Below are 22169 nucleotides of genomic sequence, written 5' to 3' on the forward strand. Positions count from 1 at the left end.
GGAAATCATTCCAGGCAGAAGAAACAGCAGGTGCAAAGGTCTTGGGGCAGAAGGAACTCTGCAATAGGTGCAGCGGTGGGGGTGGGGGGATGACCCAGTAGCTGGAGGGGAAACAGCAAGAGCCGGGACTCCAGGCAGGGCCCCCATTAAGGGTTTGCGCCTTTGTCTTAAGAAAAATGGGAATCTATTACGTCATCTTAAGCAGACAGGTGACATAATCCAGTGAGAATTGGCGGGTGATTTCTCTGCTCAGGGGTAGAGAACATGCTCTCTTGGGGGCTGCTGGGAAACCCCTGGCTGCCGTGCGGTCCAGGTGAGGGATGCAGGTAGCTGGAGCAAGGGGAAATGGGAGGTGGAGGGCGAGAGTGACAGATTCTAGAAATACCTGCAAACCTCTGGTCTTGCCTCTCCTTCTAGGCATTGACCACGCTGCACATATGCACCTGAAGCTTTTGTTTTCTTTTTACCGAATTACGGAATTAGGTAACGTGACTTCACACTCCCATTTCCTAGAGTTTTCCGTGGGGGGAGCCTGGGCTCCCTTCCCTGCCTTTACACAGCAGTGCCTGCACGCTGCCCCCGTGGGAGCGGGGAGATGAGCTATCAGCAGTAGCGCGCCTCTGTTTTCCTTGCTTTTGTTTTATTTCTCCATCTACATAGAAAGCAGTGTGCCCGTGTGATTTTTCCCCTTAATTTTCTTTCTGCCGCCTCATTAGCTGAAGAGAGTGTGCGCGGACCCTAATGCCATCAGCGTGTCAGAGTAACGTGGCAGCCGCTTCTCCACAGACAGCAAGGAGGCAGCGGAGATTTTTAAACTGTGTTGGCGTAAAAATAATGAAGGCAGCCAGCTGCCTGGCAAACGTGAGGGGGGCACAGCACGGAGGGGTTGGGAAGGGCCCGGGAGCCCCAGAGAGGTGGAACAGAGGAGAGACAGGAAATGAATTCCCAGAGACAGGCAATAAGACTTTGTCACAGTCCGTGACCCAGGGAGGAGGGGCCTGGAGGAGGGGAGCTCTTACTGAGGGAGGGCAGCTGTTCCTGGGGGCTGGGGCTTGAGGGGAGGGATGGGGATGTCCAGGTAGCATGCAGTCACTGGGAACCATTGAATATTTTGCAGAGAAGTGAGAGGGCCAATGGGAGGGTAGCTGGAGGGTCCAGATTGGCCTGAGGAAAGTCTGAAGATGCAGGAATTGCCTAGGATACCATGTAAAGACAGACAGACTAGATCTGGAGGGATCCAGTGTGAACTGCTCTTTTCAATGGCATGGTTTCCTCCCAACACAGAAAAGGGGCCGATGGAATTCACTGTGCTCCCGGAAATGGCATGTTAGTGGTGGCTCGTGTAAGCCAGAAATACCAGCATGTCAAGAGCACACGGTGGGGTGCGAGGCTGGGCTGGGAAGATGCACGCCTGCCTGGCTCTCCCTCTGCAGCTCAGCCTACCGTGTTCATTCTCTCCTTCTCTAAAGCCCACTTAAGCCGGAGCTTGTGACAGTAATGGATTAGGGAAAAAACAAAATTGGGGTAGGGAGGGGACCAGAGATGATAATAGTAATAGGATTACCAATTTAAATGGGCAGCTGCTCCTGTCTTCATGTTAAAATATCTGTGAAGACGTAGACAGGAGGAAGGAAGGATGGAAGGAAGAGGGGGAGGGGGAGAAAGCAAACCCACGGCACCAACAGGAAGATCTCATGTCCGAGTCAGGAAGGGCTGACGCGGCTCTGCTCCACGGCCCTGAGTTTTCAGGCAATCAGGCAGACATTACAGACAAATAGTTTAAGTCCACCAGGCAGTAGGGGATGCTTGTGGAGGTGCAGTGCATCATGGGAGATGCAGTAAAGTGCAGAGGTGGAAACTGAGGAACCTGAGTTCCATAGCAACCTGCTACTTTGCTGGGGGGAGGGTGGGAGGAAGAGGCCTCCTGGTGGAGCACAGGTCACCAGGCTGGGCATCGCCCTCGCCAGCCTTCCTCTACTTTGCCCCTCCACCATCTCACAGGTGAACAGAGAACGGGACCATGGACTTCCCCTGCATGTTGACAGACCTCGTGTCTGGATCTCACCTTAATCAGAGATGAATACAGAAAAAAATTAATGGATTCATTGTGGGGAAGGGCAGAAGAAGAAAAATGAGATAGCATCCTGAGAGTAGAGACGAAATCTGTACCTCTCGTCAAAAGATCCAGAAGAAGATCTGAAAAATTGTGTGCCCTGTGTGCCATCCTTTATGGAATGCAAGAAGATCTAGTCTTTAAATCCATAAAACCAGACAGGTTAAGCTGAGGAGTCAATAGAATGGCATGAAAAGGAAGATGGAGATAAATTTATACCAAGAAAGCAAGAGCACAGTGGTAGGTCAGATTACACATTAAAGGAAGTAGAAGGCAGAACTGATTCATTAAAAACATCAAATCAATGATGTAAGTGAGGGTGCTGTGCTGTTTGCATGTGTGCCCCCAGATCCAGTCCCTGCTGCCTCTGTGTTCTGCTCTGCGTCCTGATAGGGTACAGGGCCCCTTCAAGCTAACACGGAGCCCCATATCAGCTGGCTTCTGACTGGGTTCAGCCAACGGAGACACCATGGGGAACTGGAGGGGGCGGGGAAAAAGCCAAGGTATTTCTCCCCCTCTTCCTCCACCTCAGGTAGCTTCTACTGCAGCACGTGCATCTCCATGGCTCCAGTACCCCCAGGCGGCTCCTTCTCATAGTCACAGCCCCACCAGGCAGCCCCTTGGTTCCAGCCTCCCTTGTATCTCTCCTAACAAGAAGCACAGGCTTCAGGATTGGTGGTTTCTGAGTCTCAGTGACATCATCAAAGAACCAGATGCCTTTCAAGCTCAGTAAGTCAGCCTTGCCCTCAAAATGGTCCTTCTCTTGGTCCCTAAATGGCTTCCAGCAACTGGGCCAACCAGCCTCCTATTCAGATCCAGCTGTTTTCTCTAGAAACCCTGAGGAAGTCTTTCTCTGTGTTTTATTGGCCTCAGTTGGCTTAAACCTGCCCTTCCCCAAACCATTAAATGATGAGTGGAATAGAATTATCATGATTGAATTAATCTAATCATTTGGAGTGTTGGGAAGTCAACCACAATGTTCACTACAAAGGACTAATATTAAAAGATCTTCTGGGGCTTCCCTGGTGGCAGAGTGGTTAAGAATACGCCTGCCAGTGCAGGAGACATGGGTTCAAGCCCTGGTCCAGGAAGATCCCACATGCCACAGAGCAACTAAGCCCATGCGCCACAACTACTGAGCCTGCGCTCTAGAGCCCCCAAGCCACAACTACTGAGCCTGTGTGCCACAACGACTGAAGCCTGCGTGCCTAGAGCCCGTGCTCCCAACAAGAGAAGCCACCACAATGAGAAGCCTGCACACTGCAACGAAGAGTAGCCCCCACTTGCGGCAACTAGAGAAAGCCCATGTGCAGCAACGAAGACCCAACGCAGCCAAAAATAAAAATAAATAAAATAAAATAAATTTATTTAAAAAAAAAAAAAAAGAGGGCTTCCCTGGTGGCGCAGTGGTGGAGAGTCCACCTGCCGATGCAGGGGACACGGGTTCGTGCCCCGGTCTGGGAAGATCCCGCGTGCCGCGGAGCAGCTGGGCCCATGAGCCATGGCCACTGGGCCTGCGTGTCCAGAGCCTGTGCTCCACAACGGGAGAGGCCACAACAGTGAGAGGCCCGTGTACCACAAAAAAAGAAAAAAAAAAAAAATTTCTTAAGTGCAAAAGAAAAAACAAAGCCAAGAAACTAAAAAACAAAGTGATGGTCGTAAAGGACAAAGAGCAGAGAGCCAATTCACAGATAAGTGATATTATTGAAGAACATACAACAATGGATCAGAAACAATAATCAAAGACATAATAGAAGACTTAGCTGCACTAAAATATCTTAACATAGAGAAGTTGAATGGACATTCTCTGCAAATCAGTGATGGGAGACACATACCTATATACATTCTAAAAAAAATGTTCTAAAAAGGCTTGCAGAGTATCCAAGCAGCAAACAGGTTATTCATAAGGGAATAAAAATCAGGCTGGACTCAGATTTCTCTGCTGCAGTGTTGTTGTAAGACAATGAAGTATCATCTACAGATTTTTAAAGAAAAGGTTCGGACGCTAGAATTCTAGTTTCAGCCAAGATAGCTTTCATTTTGAGGCAAAAGAAAGACACTTTTAGATATCAAGGGCTCATAAGACATGCCTCCCTAATGCATTTTTTTAAAAGAAAAAATATTTCTGTTTACTGTATTATTTATTCAACAAATATTTATTGAGGACCAGCCATTTGCCAACAACATACTAGACGCTTAGGAGACCTAATGAGTGGATAAATCAGGGGAAAAAGTATTGCTTCCCTCATGGAGCTTACATTCTAATGGGGCAGACAGACATTAAACAACACGCATAGTAAATGGGCCAATAAAATGATAAGGGCTAGGGGAGAAGAAGCAAGACGGGAGACAGTGCGTTTTAAAGACGGTAGTTAGGATGGGTGGTTTTTGAGTAGACTTGAGAGAGGTGAGGGAATCAGCTAAGCAGATGTCTAGGCAAAGAGCAGCCCAGCAGACAGGCCAAGAGTCTGTGGCCCCAAGGCTGGAGTGAGCCTGATCCACGTGGGGAACAACAGAGGAAGCCGTGTGGCTGAAGGTGGAGAGAACCAGTGGGACGGTAGCAGGAGATAAGATGGGAGAGGTGGGGGAGGGGCACAGACCGTTTGGGGTCTCGTAGGACATTGCAATGACTTTGGCCATTGGAGTGGTTTGAGCAGAGGAGGGGTGTGGCCTGACTAACATCTTATGAGGCTTCTTGCAGTCTCCATATTGAGAACATACTTTAGGAGGAACAGAATGGAAGTGGGGAGATGACTTAGGAGGTTGTGACCTTAATCCACCTGAGGGATGACGGTGGCATGGACAAGGGAGGTGGTCTGATTCTGGATGTATTTTGAAGGTGGAGCCAACAGGATTTCTTGACAGATTGGCTGTGGGACATGAGAGAAGAGGAGTCAAAGATGACTCCAAGACTTTTAGCCTGAGAGACTGAAAGGTGAGATGCACCATCAACTGTTATGGGGAAGCTTATGGGGAAAGTAAGTCCGGGGGTGAGGGGGAGACTTGGGATTTATGTTTCCAATACATTAAGTGTGAGACAGAGCCAGCCACAAGGAGGTACCAAGTAAGCAGTTGGATATTCAAGCCTGGAGCTTGGGAGGGAGGTTTGACTGACCTGGAGATACGCTTTTGAGGGCCAGTGGCATATGGATGGTATTTAAAGCCAGAAAGCTGAGTGAGATCACCAGGAAGGGAGAGTAAATAGAGAAGAGGAAGGAGGACTAAATCCAAGGCCATTCCAGCAGGGAGAAGATGCAGAGATGAGAAAGTAGCAGAGGAAACAGAAGGAGCAGCAGTGAGGGAGGTGAAGGAGTAGAAGTGTGGCTTCCTGGAAGCCAACAGAAGAACACATCAAGTGGAGGACGTGATCAACTGTGTCAGAAGTGCTGATACACAGCACGAGGCGAGGCAGAGCCATGACCACCAGATGCAGCCTGCTCACGGGCGCTCTTGGCACGGGCGGGTTGGGTGGAGTACTGGAGACAAAAGGCCAGATGGGATGGGAGTACCCAGCTGACCAAGAGGTGATGGGAAAGACTGTCTCAGGATTGGGAAACTCAATCTGCAGATTGTCTCAGGTCGACCTCTTAAATATCTCTCAAAATCCTTCTTCTCTTTCCATCCTGGCTGCCACCAGCTGAGGTTAGGCCACCACCATCTCTTCGCTAGATTGCAAAAATGCCCTCGTAACTGGGCTGTCTGCCTCCAATATGGCCCCATGAAACTCTTCTCGACACTGTAGCCATGGTGACATTTCTAAAATTAAAACCTGACCCTGTCACTCCTCCACTCATCCTTCAAGGCCTCTTGGGTGCCCTCAGGGTAAGTCCAGCCTCCCTGTCATGGCAGACGGTGGTCTTCTAGATCCGACCCTGCTTTCCTCTCCAGTCCCAGTTTTCACTACTCCCCGTGTCCAACTCCATGCCACAGCCAATATTTTTTGTTCCTTTTCACCTCCCAAGTTTGGTAAATGTTTTCTCCACCTAGAACATTTTGGTCCTCAGAACTCTCCACACCTTTCGTAACTCCTACTCCATGTCTTAGCTTGAACGTCACTTCCTCCAGAAATCTTTCCTTGATCAACTCACCACCCCATTGCAAATCTAGGTCTGAGTTAGGTGTCATTTCTAGCACCTGGTGATTCTCTCACCATAGTACTACGGCACCTATACATTTATTTTTATTACTACTATTATTTGAGACTGTATCATTTGGGACCGTGAAAATCTGTGAAGCCAAGGCTTGCCTTTGTTATCACACAAACATAATACAATCTTTAACTTCTAGTAGGAAATTGATTAAATATCTGTGGAATGAATGGCTTAAACAATCCAGTTAAAATAGAGACAACTTAAATAATTGTCAGGCAGGTGGTGAAACTAAATGCAACTACCAAAAGTTATTTCCCAAGGAGAGATATAGCATAAAATAAGATCTTGTACTAATTATAATCCAGAACACAAACTTCAGGTGTTACTAAGGAGGGAGAAGAACTGGTTAAGAGAGGTGAGAGAAGGGATAATGGTACATCTAGAGCGCAAAAGATACTATTTTGATGTTTAGAGAAATATAGGTTAATATTTTTTTATTCTGAAGGTGACCACTAGTACAATTTTAAATGAGATATAGACTTCCAAAATATAAAAGATAGGGACTTCCCTGGTGGCACAGTGGTTAAGAATCCACCTGCCAGTGGAGGGGACATGGGTTCGATCCCTGGTCTGGGAAGATCCCACATGCTGCGGAACAGCTAAGCCCGTGCACCACAACTACTGAGCATGCACTCTAGAGCCCACGAGCCACAACTACTGAAGCCCGAGCGCCTAGAGCCTGTGCTCTGCAACAAGAGAAGCCACCGCAATGAGAAGCCCACGCAAGGCGACAAAGACCCAATGCAGCCAAAAAAAAAAAAATCTTTTTTAAATATATAAAAGATAAATACAAAGAAAATACAAACCTGTGTAACAGAAATCAGACAACAAAGGAAACAAGAAGCATAAAAAATCGTAAGGAATAAAATGATAGAAGTAAAACCTGACACATTATCTATAACAATAAATACAGATTTCTTAAGTTACCCTATTACCAGTAGAGACTCTCAAACACTTTAAAACAACGTGAAACAAAAGGTTAGAATTAAAGAGTGGGCAGAGGTAATTCTAGCAAAAACAAACTGAAAATAAAATGAGGTACTGATATCAATATGCAATGTAGAAGAATCCCAGGGAAATACGCAAAATGAGAAGAAAAGATTCGCTCGACACTGATAAAGGATACAGTCCATAGTGAAGAGATAACCATTAAGAACCTTACATGCCAAAAAGAGATTATGTTACAATGGAGAAAGTAACTGAAAAATAATAATTCTAGATGATTTTTAATTCATATCTCAGTCTTTCCCATAGATAAAGTAGGGAAAAAAATTTTAGAAGCTTCCAATCATAAATGTGACATATACATGTTGAACTTTGAACCGTCAAACAGAATACAACTTGTAGTACTTCAAAATCAGACATTATTTAAAGCCGGAATACAATACTCCAGAAAATTAATAGCAGAAGTTAATTTTTAAAAATAATTTATGGAGTTCCTTCGTGGCCTAGTGGTTAGGATTCTAGGCTTTCACTGCCGTGACCCGAGTTCAATCCTTGGTTGGGAAACTGAGATCCCACAAGCCGCAAGGCGCAGTGTGGCCAAAAATTTTTAAAAATTAACTTTTTGAAAATTTCATCACACGCTCCCAAATGAATACTGCGTCAGTAGTTATTTAATTGCAGACTGTTTAAGAAAGAAAGACAGTGACAACATTGTGCGTCAAAGCTTATGGCTCGGACCACACCTCTGTTCAAAGGAAGATCCAGAGCGCTTGAAAAATTGCTTTATTGTGACACAAGGGAAAACACATTGTCAAGTTAACTGAGCAGTCAGTCCAAGGAGCTGGAAAGAGAAATGGAGAAAGGGATTAATAACGATAAAGGCAAAAAGCAATAGATTGGAATATTTTTAAAGAGAACTGATCAATGTAATCCGATAGCTGGTTTCCTGAGGAAAAAATTAAAATAGACAAAATTCCAGCAAGGCCAAACATGAAAAACAATTCCCAATACAATCATAGTGAATCTCAAATGAGACAGGGTGCTTATTCCTATCTACAGTGGAGATACGCCCCTGCCCAGATTTGTTCTCCACCTGCATGGACACGTCTGCAAGGCTCCTGGCCCTTGCTTCCTGGGTTTCACCAGTGCAGTGTCCCAGAAGTAGGGGAGGAAGGAGAGCGAGGTCAGAGGATGTATCCACTTGGCGCCCTCTCAGCTTCAGGCTGGTTGTGTGTCCCCAGCCAAGGATCACCCACCCCATTCTCTCACCCTGCAGACCCAGGAGTGGAAACAGCTCTGCTGCCAGCTCTATATCAATGCACTGTTCCCTGTGGTTCCCCTGGCTATAAATAAGCCCCGTATCAATAAACCCTCCTGGAATGATCCTGTATCGAGTATGCCATCTATTCCCTGTTAGAACCCTGACTGATACACATGAAATGCTAAATTTCTTTTCTTTTTCCAGGAAAATATAGGTGGACAAACTTGAGCCAAGAAGAAATCAAAACAAAATATGCCAGTAACCATGAAAGAAATGGAAAATATTAAATTATCACCTACAACTAAAGGCTAGGCTTAAAAGCTTCAAATGAAAGGTCCGTCATGCTTTCTTATTTCCAATAATTATCTACTTTTCAAAATCTACCAGAGTATTAAAAAGATAGTTTTCTCAGATGGTTTTACTAAGTTAACATAAAGTGATATTAAAACCTGACAATAGGGCTTCCCTGGTGGCGCAGTGGTTAAGAGTCCGCCTGCCGATGCAGGGGACGCAGGTTCGTGCCCCGGTCCGGGAAGATCCCACATGCCGCGGAGCGGCTGGGCCCGTGAGCCATGGCCGCTGAGCCTGCGCGTCCGGAGCCTGTGCTCCGCAACGGGAGAGGCCACGGCAGTGAGAGGCCCGCGTACCGCAAAAAAAAAAAAAAAAAAACCTGACAATAATAGCTCAAAAAGCTGAAACTGTAAACCACATTTAGTTATCAAGAGAGCTGCAAAAATCTTAGCAAGTTGAATCTGCCATTCTATTTAGAAGAATAGCCAGAGTCTGTTTTGTGAAGGTAAAAATGGGTTAATACTGGAAAGCCTTTTGGTATCAACTTGGCTAGAAAAAGGCAAAAAAAATAAATCCTAAAATTTGTAGTAACCTAGGAATACAAAGATATTTCCTTAACTTAGAGTATTTATGTGAAACTAATACCCAAGATTATGGTGAAATGTTAGAGACAATCCTATTAAAATTAGGACTAAGATGCTGATGCCTGCTATCAATGTTGCTATTTAACATTGAATTTTAACGCTCTAGCCAATGTAATAGGACAATAAAAATAAGAAATATTAATACTGAGGAGGAGAAAATACCATTATTTGCGAAAATGATTCCCTACCTGAAAAATAACCTTAATAAATAAAGTGTACTTATAAATCAATAGAAAAAATGAATACACTGTAGAAAAAATGAGCAAAAGACATAATTTAGCAATTCACAAAAGAAGAAAGGCAAATGGTCAGCCAAAAGTAAACATGCCATATTGTACCTATCAGATTTAAATAATTAATGAGATGGTCTGGGTAGGAAGAAAGAGGCACTCTCATACTCAGTTCTTTAAAAAGTGTAATAACTTACTTATAATTTGACAGTATGTTTTAAAAGCCTTAAAACATACACAGCCTTCGACCCTGCAGTTCTACTTCCAGCAATGCAGAATAAGCAATCTAAATAACTACAGCTGGGGGCAGAGAAAGAATTGTGTTCACAGATGTTCACTGTTTATAATATCAAAAAATACTGAGGCAACTTATAGTAGTTCATTCATTGAATTCATTATGATATGTTCATACAATATTTTATGGCCACTAAAAATGATGTTTAAATGCTCATTTATAATTTTTGAATTGTTTACAATCTATTTTGATAAAAAATAAATTTTCAAAATGATGTACAAAGCACTGGCTCATTTTGGTATATATATTAATTCCTTGTCTAAATGCATATAACCTTAGTATATACAAAATGTTGACAGTGGTTATCTCTGAACAAAGAAATGTGAAATTTAAAAATTTTGCTTTCCTGGGTCTTAAAGGGATGTTAGATCTGAAAGAAGCTAGGTACGCTGTAAAGGGAGCAACCGTATTGGGTGTGTTCAAGGAGCACCGGTGAGCGTGCTGCAGGCCAGGCTTGCCATTGGCTCTGACTGTTGTCTACTGTAGGTATTTGGTGCCTGACCTTAGAAAAATTGCTTCACCTCAGTTTTCTCAACCAAGAAATAAAAAGAACAATTCTGCAACACTTGGTAAGTCCTAAACCTCACAAACAGAGAATAATGAAGTCGCCCTGCCCCTCCCCAAAATCAAATCTGAATTTGGTCAAGCTTCTGAACCCAACTACTAATTTACAGAAAGCCGAGAAAGAGCGGCATGCCCCAGGGATACAATCAGCAAAATCCCAACAGTGAGAAACTCTGCAGGACAAATAACCTAGTTTCTTCCACAAATATGTCAACATGAAACAAAAAAGAAAGACCTGAAAATATATCAACCAATGTAAAGGTGTTGGTCTTATTTGAATTCTTATTCAAACAAACAAATGACTGTTTTTGATATAATAGCATTTAAGAGAAATTTCTGAATTTAACCATTGACTATATATTAGGTGATACTAAGAAACTATTGTTAATTTCTCAGCTGTTACAGTGACAACTGTGTTTGCATTTCTTCTAAACTTCCTTTAAGAGACACACAAATATTTACGGATGAAATGATGATACACTGAATTTGCTTTAAAATAACATTAGGGAGGGGATCTGGAGGTATGGATAGGGGAGGATTGGCCATGAACTGATGTGGGTACGTGAGGGTTTCCCCTACCATTCAGTCTACTTTGTGTACTTTCGAACTTCTTCATAACAACACCACCAAAAAGAAGTTTATTTTTTCAAAAGCAAGTACTGTTTCCATCTCTATGATGAAGCTGATGGACTTGAACTGTAGACTTTGCAAATTAGAAAATAAACATTCTTTGCCAGTGGGGACTCTGAAAATAAAACGGAAAGGCCAAGTGGAGAAGAAATGCAACAGCGAAGCAATTCTTCTCCCCCAGTTTCCCAACACATTAGAAAATCGAAGTAAGAAACTGGGAACACCATCCTTGGGCCAGATTCCCTCCCAGCAGAGCATACTTCTTTTTCTCTGAGCAGCTCCCCGGAGCCAAAGGGGCCTGCCCGGCCATCAGTATATTCCTCCTGGGAACTAAAATGCCTACCGCTTGGCCCAGACGTTTCGTGTTGATAAGACAGCCCCTTACAGAGCTCTGCCCTGTGCTTACCTGTGCACTAGCTCCTGGGGCCCTACAACGGCCCTATTGTACTGTTACTGGGATTGCTACTGTTCCCTGGGAGGACAGTGACGTCGCACAGCCAGGAAGTGGCAGCAGTGGGACCCAAGCACACCCTCCTGTCTCCCCACCCTTGCCCACCTGGACCCAAAACCCAGCCCACCCAAACTGTGCCTCCCACCATTTCCAACCAGGTGCTGAAGACCTGCGCGCCAGCCCCAGCTGTCCTCGAGGTTCTTTTCAACTCCTACCCTCAGCTCCGTGTGTCAGAGTCCTGGAAGGAGGTGATCCCTGAAGAAGTGTTTCAGGTGAGGAAGCTGCCCCTTCTTCCCCCGTTAGTACAAGACTGTCGTCTGTTTCTGTTCACCCACGTGTGGAGTTTTGCACTAATACTCAGGTAAGTAGAAAACACCTGGAGAAGGGACGAGAAAGGCAAATTGGGGGCATATCTGATGTGTCTGCTTTTCTTCTGGAGGCTCAGTAATCACACAGCCTGTGGTTCTGATTGGGGTCCTGTGGGCTGCAAGGAACAGAAAACCGACCCACACGGGCTTAAGAAGCTCCGGGCTGCAGTAACCACTGTCCAGAGGAGGGTGGGCCGTGGAGGTCCTGGCTCCTGGGTGTCAGTTTCTTTCTCAGCTTCAGATATGACCGAGGCAGCTGCTGGCACTGCATCCACACACAACAAAGTCCACAGGTGACTGTCAATTAAGAAAGAGAGAACTTTTTTTGTCTAGAAGCCTCTAGAAAATGTCCCCTCGTGTTTCACTGACTTGAGTCCTGTTCAGATTACTGAACAACAAAGAGTGCTCTACAAAGCGGGTGGGCAGAGGGGAATTCTAGGAGGTTCTACCCATAGTATCTGAAATCACCCAAAGCAGACTTCCGTCTGACTGGGCAGGAGCTGCACTTGAGAAAAGTATCCGGACCCTCTCGGGGAGGGTTGTCCCGCATCAGTAGCCGGGAAAGGATCACCTGTGCCGCCAGGGCTCTTCTGTCTGGGAGAGAGACGTGTGTCGGTTCCGTGTGCCCAGACTGATGTTCCCCCGCCTTCCTTTCAGATGCACCAGCCTTTCTACCAGTCCCTCTTTGCCTTGGCCCACAGCCCGCGCTGTCTGCAGCATCTCTGCCGCTGTGCCATTCGGAAGCTGTTTAGCAGAAAGTGCTTTTTCCTCGTGCCCCAGTTGCCCTTGCCGAAGTCCCTGCAAAATTACCTTCTTCTGGAGCCAGAGGGGGTTTTGCACTGAAACCCAGAGATTTGGACCAAGACACTTGTGCTCTTCTGTGGAGGCTCCAGGGTTACGAGGGGCCCTGGAGGGGACTTGGCACCCACCCTGTGCACGGACCTCACCCAGCTTCAGGTCCACCTGGGCATGGCATTGGCAATAAAGGCCCTTTCTGCCTCTCAGGGTTGCTTGTAAGGACTGGAACTGTGAATATCGTAGTACTTGTATCAGAAAGTACCTTTCAACGGAGGTTGAACTAAAAGGTATACATATTTTTCCAAGGTCTGTCTCCTGCCCACAATGCGTTGGCAGCATTCGAGCTGCACCCCACCCCCCGCCAGCCTTCAGACCCTCTGCCTCAAGGGGAACACCCCACCCTTCCTAGTGCTCAGACCCTTGGAAAGACTCTGTCCCCCAAACATGACAGACGTACACACTGAGAGAGGACACTTCTGTATCGAGAGCCCCTGCCCGGGAGCCCACTGGTGCTTCCCAGCATATCACAGTCCAGAGTCCCTAGAAGGACGTCAGAGGGGTGGTGAGCCAGACGTTCTGATCCGATGTGGGTCTTCTGTGCAACAGCCTTACCAAAGGCCAGCAGATCCAGCTGTGGGGAACAGTCCAGGAAGCCAGATGCCAGGGACAGACACGGGTTCCTGGAGGTTGCCGTCAGCTCAGCCCGAGCGTCCGGGATCGGAGAGCTTCCTTAAAGGTCGAGGGCTGTGTTAACTGTGTCTTTTATTTTCTGTATTATGGTGCTTCGACATCTGGGGCCTTTCGGACCCTGGAGGGACTGCTCCTCCCAGGGTTAGCCAACTCCTAGAGATTGTAAACAACATGCCCCCAGCCATCCTTTTCAAACAAATACAACTCGACCAACCCAGAGTTCACTACCTACCACCTCCCTGGAGCTCCAGCCACTGCCCCTCCAGAGCTAGTCCCGACAACCAAGGCCAGCCCCTCTGCCCTGGAGCCCACTGCAGTCACTCAGACTAGCCAGTCCTACGCCTGTGTGTCCTGCCTCGCCTATCCTTTCCATGGAAACCACAATAAAGTCTCTTGCCCATGTCCCCTCCCCCCACTTCCTGATCAACCCTGGTGCCTCCCCGTGTGGTGTGACCCTTCTCTTGGGAATGGTGACTAATAAACTATCTCTTCATTGATAACTGTCTCCCAATCTGTTGGCCCTACTAGACCTCACATTTTCTATTAAAAACCATCTCTTAAAACAAGGACTCTTTGTTTTCATCCTCTGAGGATAAGCAGTGGCTGCCCATTTTCCAGTTTGAGCCCGTGCAAGGTGCGGCTGGGACGAACCTCAGGAGGGCGGGCCTGCCATCCCACTGTTTGCACTGCGGAAGTGGGGGTTCCACACCCCAGTAGATAACTGCGGTCTAAGGTGGGATGCTCTGTCTGTGAGTGAAGCCCACTGTGGAGGTGAAAAGAATGAGGGTGGGCGTCACGAAAGGAGTAGACCGGCTGAGCCTTGGTCACACAGCGGGTCAGGCCAAGGGAGGGACAGGACAGCATCCCCCTTCAGCTGACCCACCCACATCCTGCCCTTTGAGACCGACATCTCACCCAAACGACTATGTAAACACGGTTCAAGATCCCAGGCAGATGGCTCTCCCCGAGCCCCTCCCACGTAGACATTCTGGAGCTGCCCCTGGATCAAAAGGAAAACTTGAACAAAGGCAGGGGTGCAGGAAAGTGCACACACCGTGGAGGAACAGTGATTCGTCCGCCTGGAGGGGAGGGTCCCTATGCTTCGGCCACTGGAAGGAGGCCAGTCGGGAGGGTCTTGGCTTCCGGATCAAGGATTCTGAACTTCATTGCACAGGCCATGGGGAGCCACAGAGCAGGTGAGCAGGTGTGACCCCAGTGAGACTCTAGGAAGTTCCTGCATCCTGGAAAGGGATGCAGCACACCAGAGGGCGGGTAGGAACCCATGGTGACACCCCAGAGGTGGGGCTTCAGATCCAGGCTGCTGCACTGAGCAAGGAGAACAGTTACAGGTGTCTAACGATCGGCTGCAGTTTGCTCAGCTGGGAAGTGAAAGCGTGCGTACCTCTCTCACCGGGCTGGGACTCGGTGAGATAATTCGTGAGGGCAGCAGGCTTCTCCAATCTGAAGGGGTCTTGTTGAAATGCAGATTCTGACACTGGCGTCTGGGGCGGGGCCCCAGATTCTGTGGGTCGGCCAACTTTAACGTTGCTGACGAGCTTGGGTGACACCCCTGCCCCTGGTTGGTCCTACTGAGAGCAGAGTGCAAAACCCTAGGCCCAGAGGCGGCCCAGAGAAGGAAAGCAATAATTGGTTCCTTCTCTTATTATGATTGTTTGATTATTAGGAGAAGAAAATAGCCTAATATTGGGATAAGGACTGCAAAAATGGAAAAGCAAAGCAACGTTATTTATGAGAAAAATGAGAAAGGCGGAAACAGTAAGAAATACAGCCCCAGCAGCTACTAAGGAGCCCCGTCCTCACGGGATTTTGCAAATGAGAATCTGAGTGAGCCTCTGCTGCCTGACACAGCCTGTTCTTCAGCCTGCCCTCTCCACCCCCCTCCTCCTTAGAAAACAGGTGGTATTTCTGAATGCACTAAATTTTAAATATGTTTTGGAGTCCCGGAACAAAGTAGAACTCTTTTAAAATACATTGACTTTAAATTTCTAAAAATCTGATGAATAATGACCAATTATTACATTTTCAAACACATGTTTTTCCCCAAATTACAGCTTAAAAACAACAACATGATTCTCAGAGTGAGCCCCAGACATCACCCCATAGATGCCGAAATTCCACCCCTGTGGAATTCTTATTCATTATTTCACCCCCACCCCCCAAGAATTTTCTTTTAAAAATCAGATGCTCCCAGGTAGAGCTCATCCATGAAGTTCCTTGGGGATAAACCATTCACTCATCCATTCAGTCATTTGTTCATTCCTTTAACCAACCCTGTCTGAGGCTGCTGGGGGTGGAGCCCAGGGCTTAGGGCTCAGGACCCACCACCACCAAGACAGGCTCCTAGTGGAGCTCACAGCCAAGCCAGGAAGGCCAACTTGTCAGCAAGGCTGTTGGAGAGACCTGGGCACATCGGGGGAGGTGTGGAGAGAAAGGGCCACTTTCTCCACTTTCTCTCTGGCTTCACCTCTGCATCGAATGAGGGCCCCTGTTCCCAAGGCAGGTGGCAGTGCTGGCGCTTTGCAGCTTCCCTCACCAACACACTCATCAGGCAGTCACGTGACATCCCCGATGAGCACCCACTCCGCCCTCCCCCACCAGCCAGTACCATATGCGGTGGGTCCAGTACCTCCAGTATAGTAGCGCTCTTGGTCAACATGGACCCATGTGCAACAGAAACAGAGCAATGAAAGATGTCAGGAAGTCCTTTACCCTGCCCCCAACTCAGGTACGTGACTGCTGCACAGAAAAATAGGAAATAAACTGGCACTAGAAATTAGTTCTGAATCAGCCGTGTTCTAGTGGCTCCAGATGTGCTGAAAACGATTCCTGATGTATGGTCACGAGTGCATGGGACAAAAATGGCAAGTGTGGTGGTTTGGGGGTTATCTTAACCATCAAGTGGGATGGAATTCATTCCTAGTTTTTCAGCATTTAATTACTGCTAGCAACTTGCTTTGTTAAGCAAAAAATAAAATAACTGAAAAAATTTGTAGTATTGATGACTGTCTAGCTTTGCCCTATGGGTCATGTGGCAGGAGGTTCTAAAATGAAGGAGACTTGCATAATTCCACACAGATAAGGGGGGGGAGGGGAAGGACGAGACTAAGAGAAGGAGGGAGGGAGAAAAGGTGGGAAGGAGGGAGCGAAGTAACTTAGCTGAGTAAAACATCCGAAATCTTTGCAGCTAGAGTTATCTTGTCTGTCTTCTTTTCCAGTGAACAAAACATACCCTGGTATTTCTTTTTTTTCGCGGTACGCGGGCCTCTCACTGCTGTGGCCTCTCCCGTTGCGGAGCACAGGCTCCGGACGCGCAGGCTCAGCGGCCATGGCTCACGGGCCCAGCCGCTCCGCGGCATGTGGGATCTTCCCGGACCGGGGCACGAACCCGCGTCCCCTGCATCGGCAGGCGGACTCTCAACCACTGCGCCACCAGGGACGCCCCCTGGTATTTCTTTTATTAAAGGGTAAAAGTGTTTTCCATTCTTAAACAGTTCATATTAAACATCATTATTTTTCTCTCTGAGTATATTACATAAACTCAATTCCATAAGACCTAAACTTTTTAAATTTAGTGTTTAATGATGCATTCACATGGTTCAAAAGTCAGAAGGTAATAAAAGAGTAGATGATGTTTCTACTAAAAAGGAAAAAGATAGCAAAGGAATATTTTCCCTCAAACTTTGAGTATCTTTGGCTATACAACTGTCATCTGACCGCAGAGAATTCAAAAATACACACATGAGTTTCTCTGCCTACAATGGTCCTGAGAAGTTTCACCCCTTTCCATCCCGACCATACCCTGGACAGGATGAGATGTCCACAGCACAGTTAGATGGCCAGACACAACCCACAGCCCACAGGCAGGCAAGGCACGGACATGGCACGGTGTGATGTGTCATGTTTAAAATTCTGAAGGCGGCATTGGGCTTCTCTTATTAGTGAACTTAAAATCCATTTAATTTTGAGTTCCATGACAATCAACCATTGCGCATGTTTTGAAGAAAATCAAAACCACTGACTCTTTAGGAAGCATTTGCTAATCCCAGTAACTGTATATAATCACCACAGTTTCAGTCTCCGAAATAACCCTTACGTTTTCACGTTGATGGGGCAGGCTGTTGAACTTTTGCAAAGAACACTTAACCCTCTACAAAAACGGTATAAAATACAGGCTTGGAGAATGAGTGGGTCTGCTCCAGGGACGGGTCCTGACACGGACATCTGAGAGAGAGCTTAATCACTGCAATTGCGGACGTTATTAGCTTGCCAAGTGCTTTTCATCTTTTAAGGGCTGCCCAAGGACCAAGTGATAAACCAGGAATATTGCATCTTTTATTCCATTATTTCAAGAATAAATTATTCCTTAGTCAAATTTTCTACGTGCACTTGGGATATTCAGGAGTCCCAAAGTTTCAACTAGGATCAAGGTCGCGTCTTATTTTTGGCTTTCAGTCGGCTTTTCAAACTCTAGGGTTTGTCTTGAAATTGTCAGTATCGTTCTGATTTAAAACAAAAATTAATCTCGTTAAATTGCTAAAAAGTAAGCCTGAGTGAGGTCAATTCCTACAGCCCAGCGGGAGGATTCCAGCGTTGAAACTTATTTTCATGGAGTCCTGCAGGTGGCGCCATAAGTAAACGGTCTTAACCGGCCCACCAACCGGCTCTCCCCGGAATCAGAAGACAAGATTTTAGCTCACATGCTAAAGGGGCGGAGAGTATAGGAAAACTATAGAATCGTGACATATCATATAGAATTATGTTGCTATAATTTTAAAAATCCGTAATTAAAATATTGATTATGGGTTTGCATACTTCCTTCGTATTAAGTATGCACGTTTTATAGGCAATGTGTTTATAAATAAATATAATTTTAAGTTGACTCTTTTACGATGCCATAATGACAGCCCAATCCTCATTTATGTGTTCAACGTGCTCTTTAACAAAATTATACATTCACCATTGCAATGTAACTAGCTGGGTTTTCAGCCTTCATCTAATGTTCCGGAATGGTATTTCTGCAGTCCTAACACTCTGCTTAATCACTCCAATAAAAAGAGTAGATTTCTTTGTAATGCAATTTGTAAGCAATAAACATGATTGAGAATGCAGTGTTTGCTGTCGACTATGTTTAACGCAGGGTTTTAATTCGGTGTGTAATTATTCATTTGGTAGGCACTTTTCGCATTCACGTATCTTTTCCCTGCTCTGAAAAAAGTTGGTAAGTTGGGAAAACATTGGGGAAACAGGATTTTCTAGTACTTTGTGCAAGCCGGAGTTTGATGCAGATGTTATGGAAAAAGAACCTTTTTTTATCTGCTAAAAACAGGAGGTCATATTAACTCCCAGTACAGACACATAAAAATGTGATTATGGGTTCTAAACACAACGCAGTGGGCTCCTAGCTAACAATGAGATTTCTAGGAAGTGATGCATAAATTCTTCAAAAATGACACATTTCTCACGTTTCATTCCAATTAAATTACTGAGGCAGCTAACAGCGAGGAGCACAAAGTACGGGGGTAAAATGAGGGTTTTCTTCTTGTAACTGTATCTCTGTGAAAGTATATTTTTATGAGAAGCAGTTAATATTACGCTATTATTTTTCAACTGCGCTGGAAGGGATATCTGGAGTCTTTCTTGTCGAGAGCTCTCCCCGGAAGAGTCTGCTCCTTTGTTTCCTGCGTTTACTAATAAGGGAGAATTGCTCCGCAGGCTACAGCCCCAACCCGGGTCTCTGGAGTGAAAGAGCCAGCCTGAAAGGGGTTCCGGGTGTCAGTCCTCAGGGTCCCAGGGTCGGGCCCAGTAGCTGCCCACAGGCCTACGGCCGCGTGACTCAAATACGCCCGGAGCTCCACTTACAAACTGCGGCGCGGGGCCGGGGGTAAGGGATTGGGGGTCCGCACCCACCCGCGATCCGCTAACACGCGGGGCGGGTCCTCCAGCGCCCGGCCCAGGTCTCCGGATCCTGAGTGCCGCGCGGCCGCGCGGGGGAGGTTCTCCGGGTGGGCCGGGAGGGGGATCTAATGCGGGGGAAGACCTGCTAGACCAGCCCGCCGTGCCCCCGCTCCGGGCGAGCCTGGGGGCGTGAGAGTCCCGCCCCGCTCCCAGGACGACTGGGCTCAGGGCTGCTCCCCCGCAAAGGAGGCCAGAGGAGCGCAAGACCGCCCGGGGGGAGGCGGGAGGGGGCGTCGGAAGACAAAAGGATGTGAAGCTTTAAATTCAAAAAGATGTTTTTGAAAGCCTCGTCCTGGGGTTTGAAAGGCGCACCGAGGACAGCGGCAGAGCGATCCCAATCAGAAATGCGATTTGAAGTCCTAATGAACTTGATTGCGTGAACATTTATAATCCCCCATGGCCCTAAATGAAATCAGATATAATCAGAAGATACAGGGAAGGGAGTGTTTACAGCCGACGCCGGGCGGCTGCGGGACGGGGTGATGCGGCCCCGGTATTGATGTCGAAAATGATGGATAACGCGGGAATGGCAAATATACTATTTGTCTAATGGCTCGGCAATTAAATTCCCCTGTAAATGACCCATGCCTCATTTCATCCTAATCTATGGAATTTTGATTGAATTCGTCAGCTCTAATTGAAAAATACTGCACTTTAATGTCTGCATTGCAGTTTCAGGACGACAGTGGTTTTAATGAGACAGTGCCCCCCTGACCCGGGAATATTTGAGACTTTCACTCGGAATTTAAAGCCAGAAGATTGCTCAACTGAGCGCTGCGATATCCGCCCCTGTATCCACGTTCATCTATCTCCAGACGCGATTTAATAAACGCACTTGGGGATAAATGCGCCCCCGACCCTCGCGCCCACGTGGCAACCAAGGGGCGCCCCCTCCCGGAGATAAGAGTGGAGGGGGCTCGGGGCGGTGCAGTGGCGATCCAGGGGAGGGGGCCTGTCCCCTTCCCCGCCCCGGTGCCCCGCCCCCGCCCCCGCCCCGCCGGCTCCAGGCCCTATCGCTGACCACTGCCTGCGACTTCCCGGGCCAAACTCAGGCATCCCCGCCCCCCAGGAGGCGGCCCAGCTGCCTGCGACCCGTGCACGGGAAGATGGGGCCGACTTCCGACGCGCTTTATACGCAAACGACGAGGCGAAGACATCCCTAAGAAATTAGCTACTTGCCGAAGCATATTTACTACACTGAAATGAATTAAAGAGAGACATTTTAAGTCGTGCCAACGAGATAATTGGGCCACCTTAAAACTGGAGATTTTGCCCCTTTCCATAAAAAAAGCAAGCCGGGGGTGCGGTAAAAATCGCCCCCCACACCCGAAACGAGATCAGGCCCGGCTGCTCAGAGAACGGAAGTCTGGGAGTGCGAGGGAATAGTCCCGGCGGGGACCTTGACGCGGCGACCCTCCAGCCCGGCTCCCCGGCTCCAAGGGGCCGATCCCGACAGAGGCCCGCAGGGGGCGCCGTCGAGCCAGGGTCCTGCAGCGAGAGCGGAGTGCTGCCGAGCGGAAAGGGCGGGTCAGCCCTTGGTCCCTGGCTGGCATCCCACCTCCCAGCTTCGTCCGCCCGCAGCGTCCCCACGGGGTTCGAAACTCCAGCGGTGGGATGGGGATGGGGGCCCTGGGGAGATGGAGTTTGGGGGGAAGCAAGACGCCAAAGTGTTCAGGTTGCCCACCCCTCCCCAAAGAGGAATGTATTTGAGCTTTGTTCGTTTAGCACATGAAAACAGTTTACAGATATTTTATTTAAAGTAAAATAATCTGAAATGACAGAGAAGTCATCTCCCTGGGCAGGCAGTGCCTAGCGCCCTTCTAATGCTAAACTTAGTGATGAGGGCCGACTGCAGAGGGACGCTCCGGGGCCGGCGACTGTCGGTGCCTCGGCCTCCGTTTCTGCAAAGAGGATGAAGCTGTGCCGACGCAGGGGTGGCGCTTCGGGACCTCTCTCCTCCCGGGGAAGACCTCGTGTGTCGTTAAATACTGTACCGCATCCTGATCCATTGGTGGCCTGTGCTTTGTTTTCAGTGCTAAAGAGTCTTGAGATCAGAGGCTGCCTCAAATTGATACTCTCGCTCTGAGCGCACAGGCTTGCCGCCCTGGCTGCCCCGCGTCCACCCAGCACCTGCAGCGCTCCAGGGCGGCGGGCTTGCTTGCAATTTAGAGACCCTCCCGAGCATTCGCTCCGGGCCAGGCGCCCTGCCACCTCGTGCTACGCGATCTAGTTCAGACCACCCATGACATAAGCAATCTGTTAATTATCTGCGTTTTAGGGATGCAGTCAGGCCGCTGGTGAGACAGAGCCGGCATTCCCGCCCACTACGCGGATGGAAAAACTGAGGCCGGGGTGAACTCAGCGGTGCACCCAGGCCCCTCAGGCCCAGGTGTCAGAGGGTTTCTTATCCTTTCCGATTCTAGGCCCTGCTCAGGAGGAATCAAAGAACTAGGAGAACTTTACATGGATTTTAAAGAGAGACAATGTGGTTTTTCTGTGATCACGTCCAAAATCTGATCATATATCTTAAGGCCTTGCGCAATCACGCAAGTCTGATTTTTACCCCCTCATTTGTGACAAAGCCTTCTCTTGTAGCCTAGACGTTCAAAATGAAAAGAAATTGGGACTTTTTCTGTGCAGTTGTAGACATGAAAAAGGTAGACTCCTCGGCCCTTCTAATTCCGCAGAAGGGGAGCCCGCTTCCATCCCCTTGGATCCGCAGGGCCGAAAGAGGCCCTAAAGCCGATGCCATTACCCACATG

At 47.6% G+C, this 22169-nt stretch overlaps 1 protein-coding gene across 1 annotated transcript in view; it reads left to right on the forward strand.

The window, feature by feature from the left end:
- ASB18 (ankyrin repeat and SOCS box containing 18) overlaps nucleotides 1-12786 on the forward strand; it is a 62295-nt gene extending 49509 nt beyond the window's left edge. Inside the window, exons 5-6 of the mRNA XM_027117488.1 lie at nucleotides 11734-11847; nucleotides 12601-12786. Of these exons, the coding sequence (XP_026973289.1) occupies nucleotides 11734-11847; nucleotides 12601-12786 (300 nt within the window). The remainder of the gene's footprint in view (nucleotides 1-11733; nucleotides 11848-12600) is intronic.
- Nucleotides 12787-22169: the final 9383 nt, after the last annotated feature.

This window comes from Aethalodelphis obliquidens, unplaced genomic scaffold (genome assembly GCF_003676395.1).
Source record: "Aethalodelphis obliquidens isolate GAN/ISIS:26980383/991018 unplaced genomic scaffold, ASM367639v1 scaffold2, whole genome shotgun sequence".
In the NCBI taxonomy this organism is placed as follows: domain Eukaryota; kingdom Metazoa; phylum Chordata; class Mammalia; order Artiodactyla; family Delphinidae; genus Aethalodelphis; species Aethalodelphis obliquidens.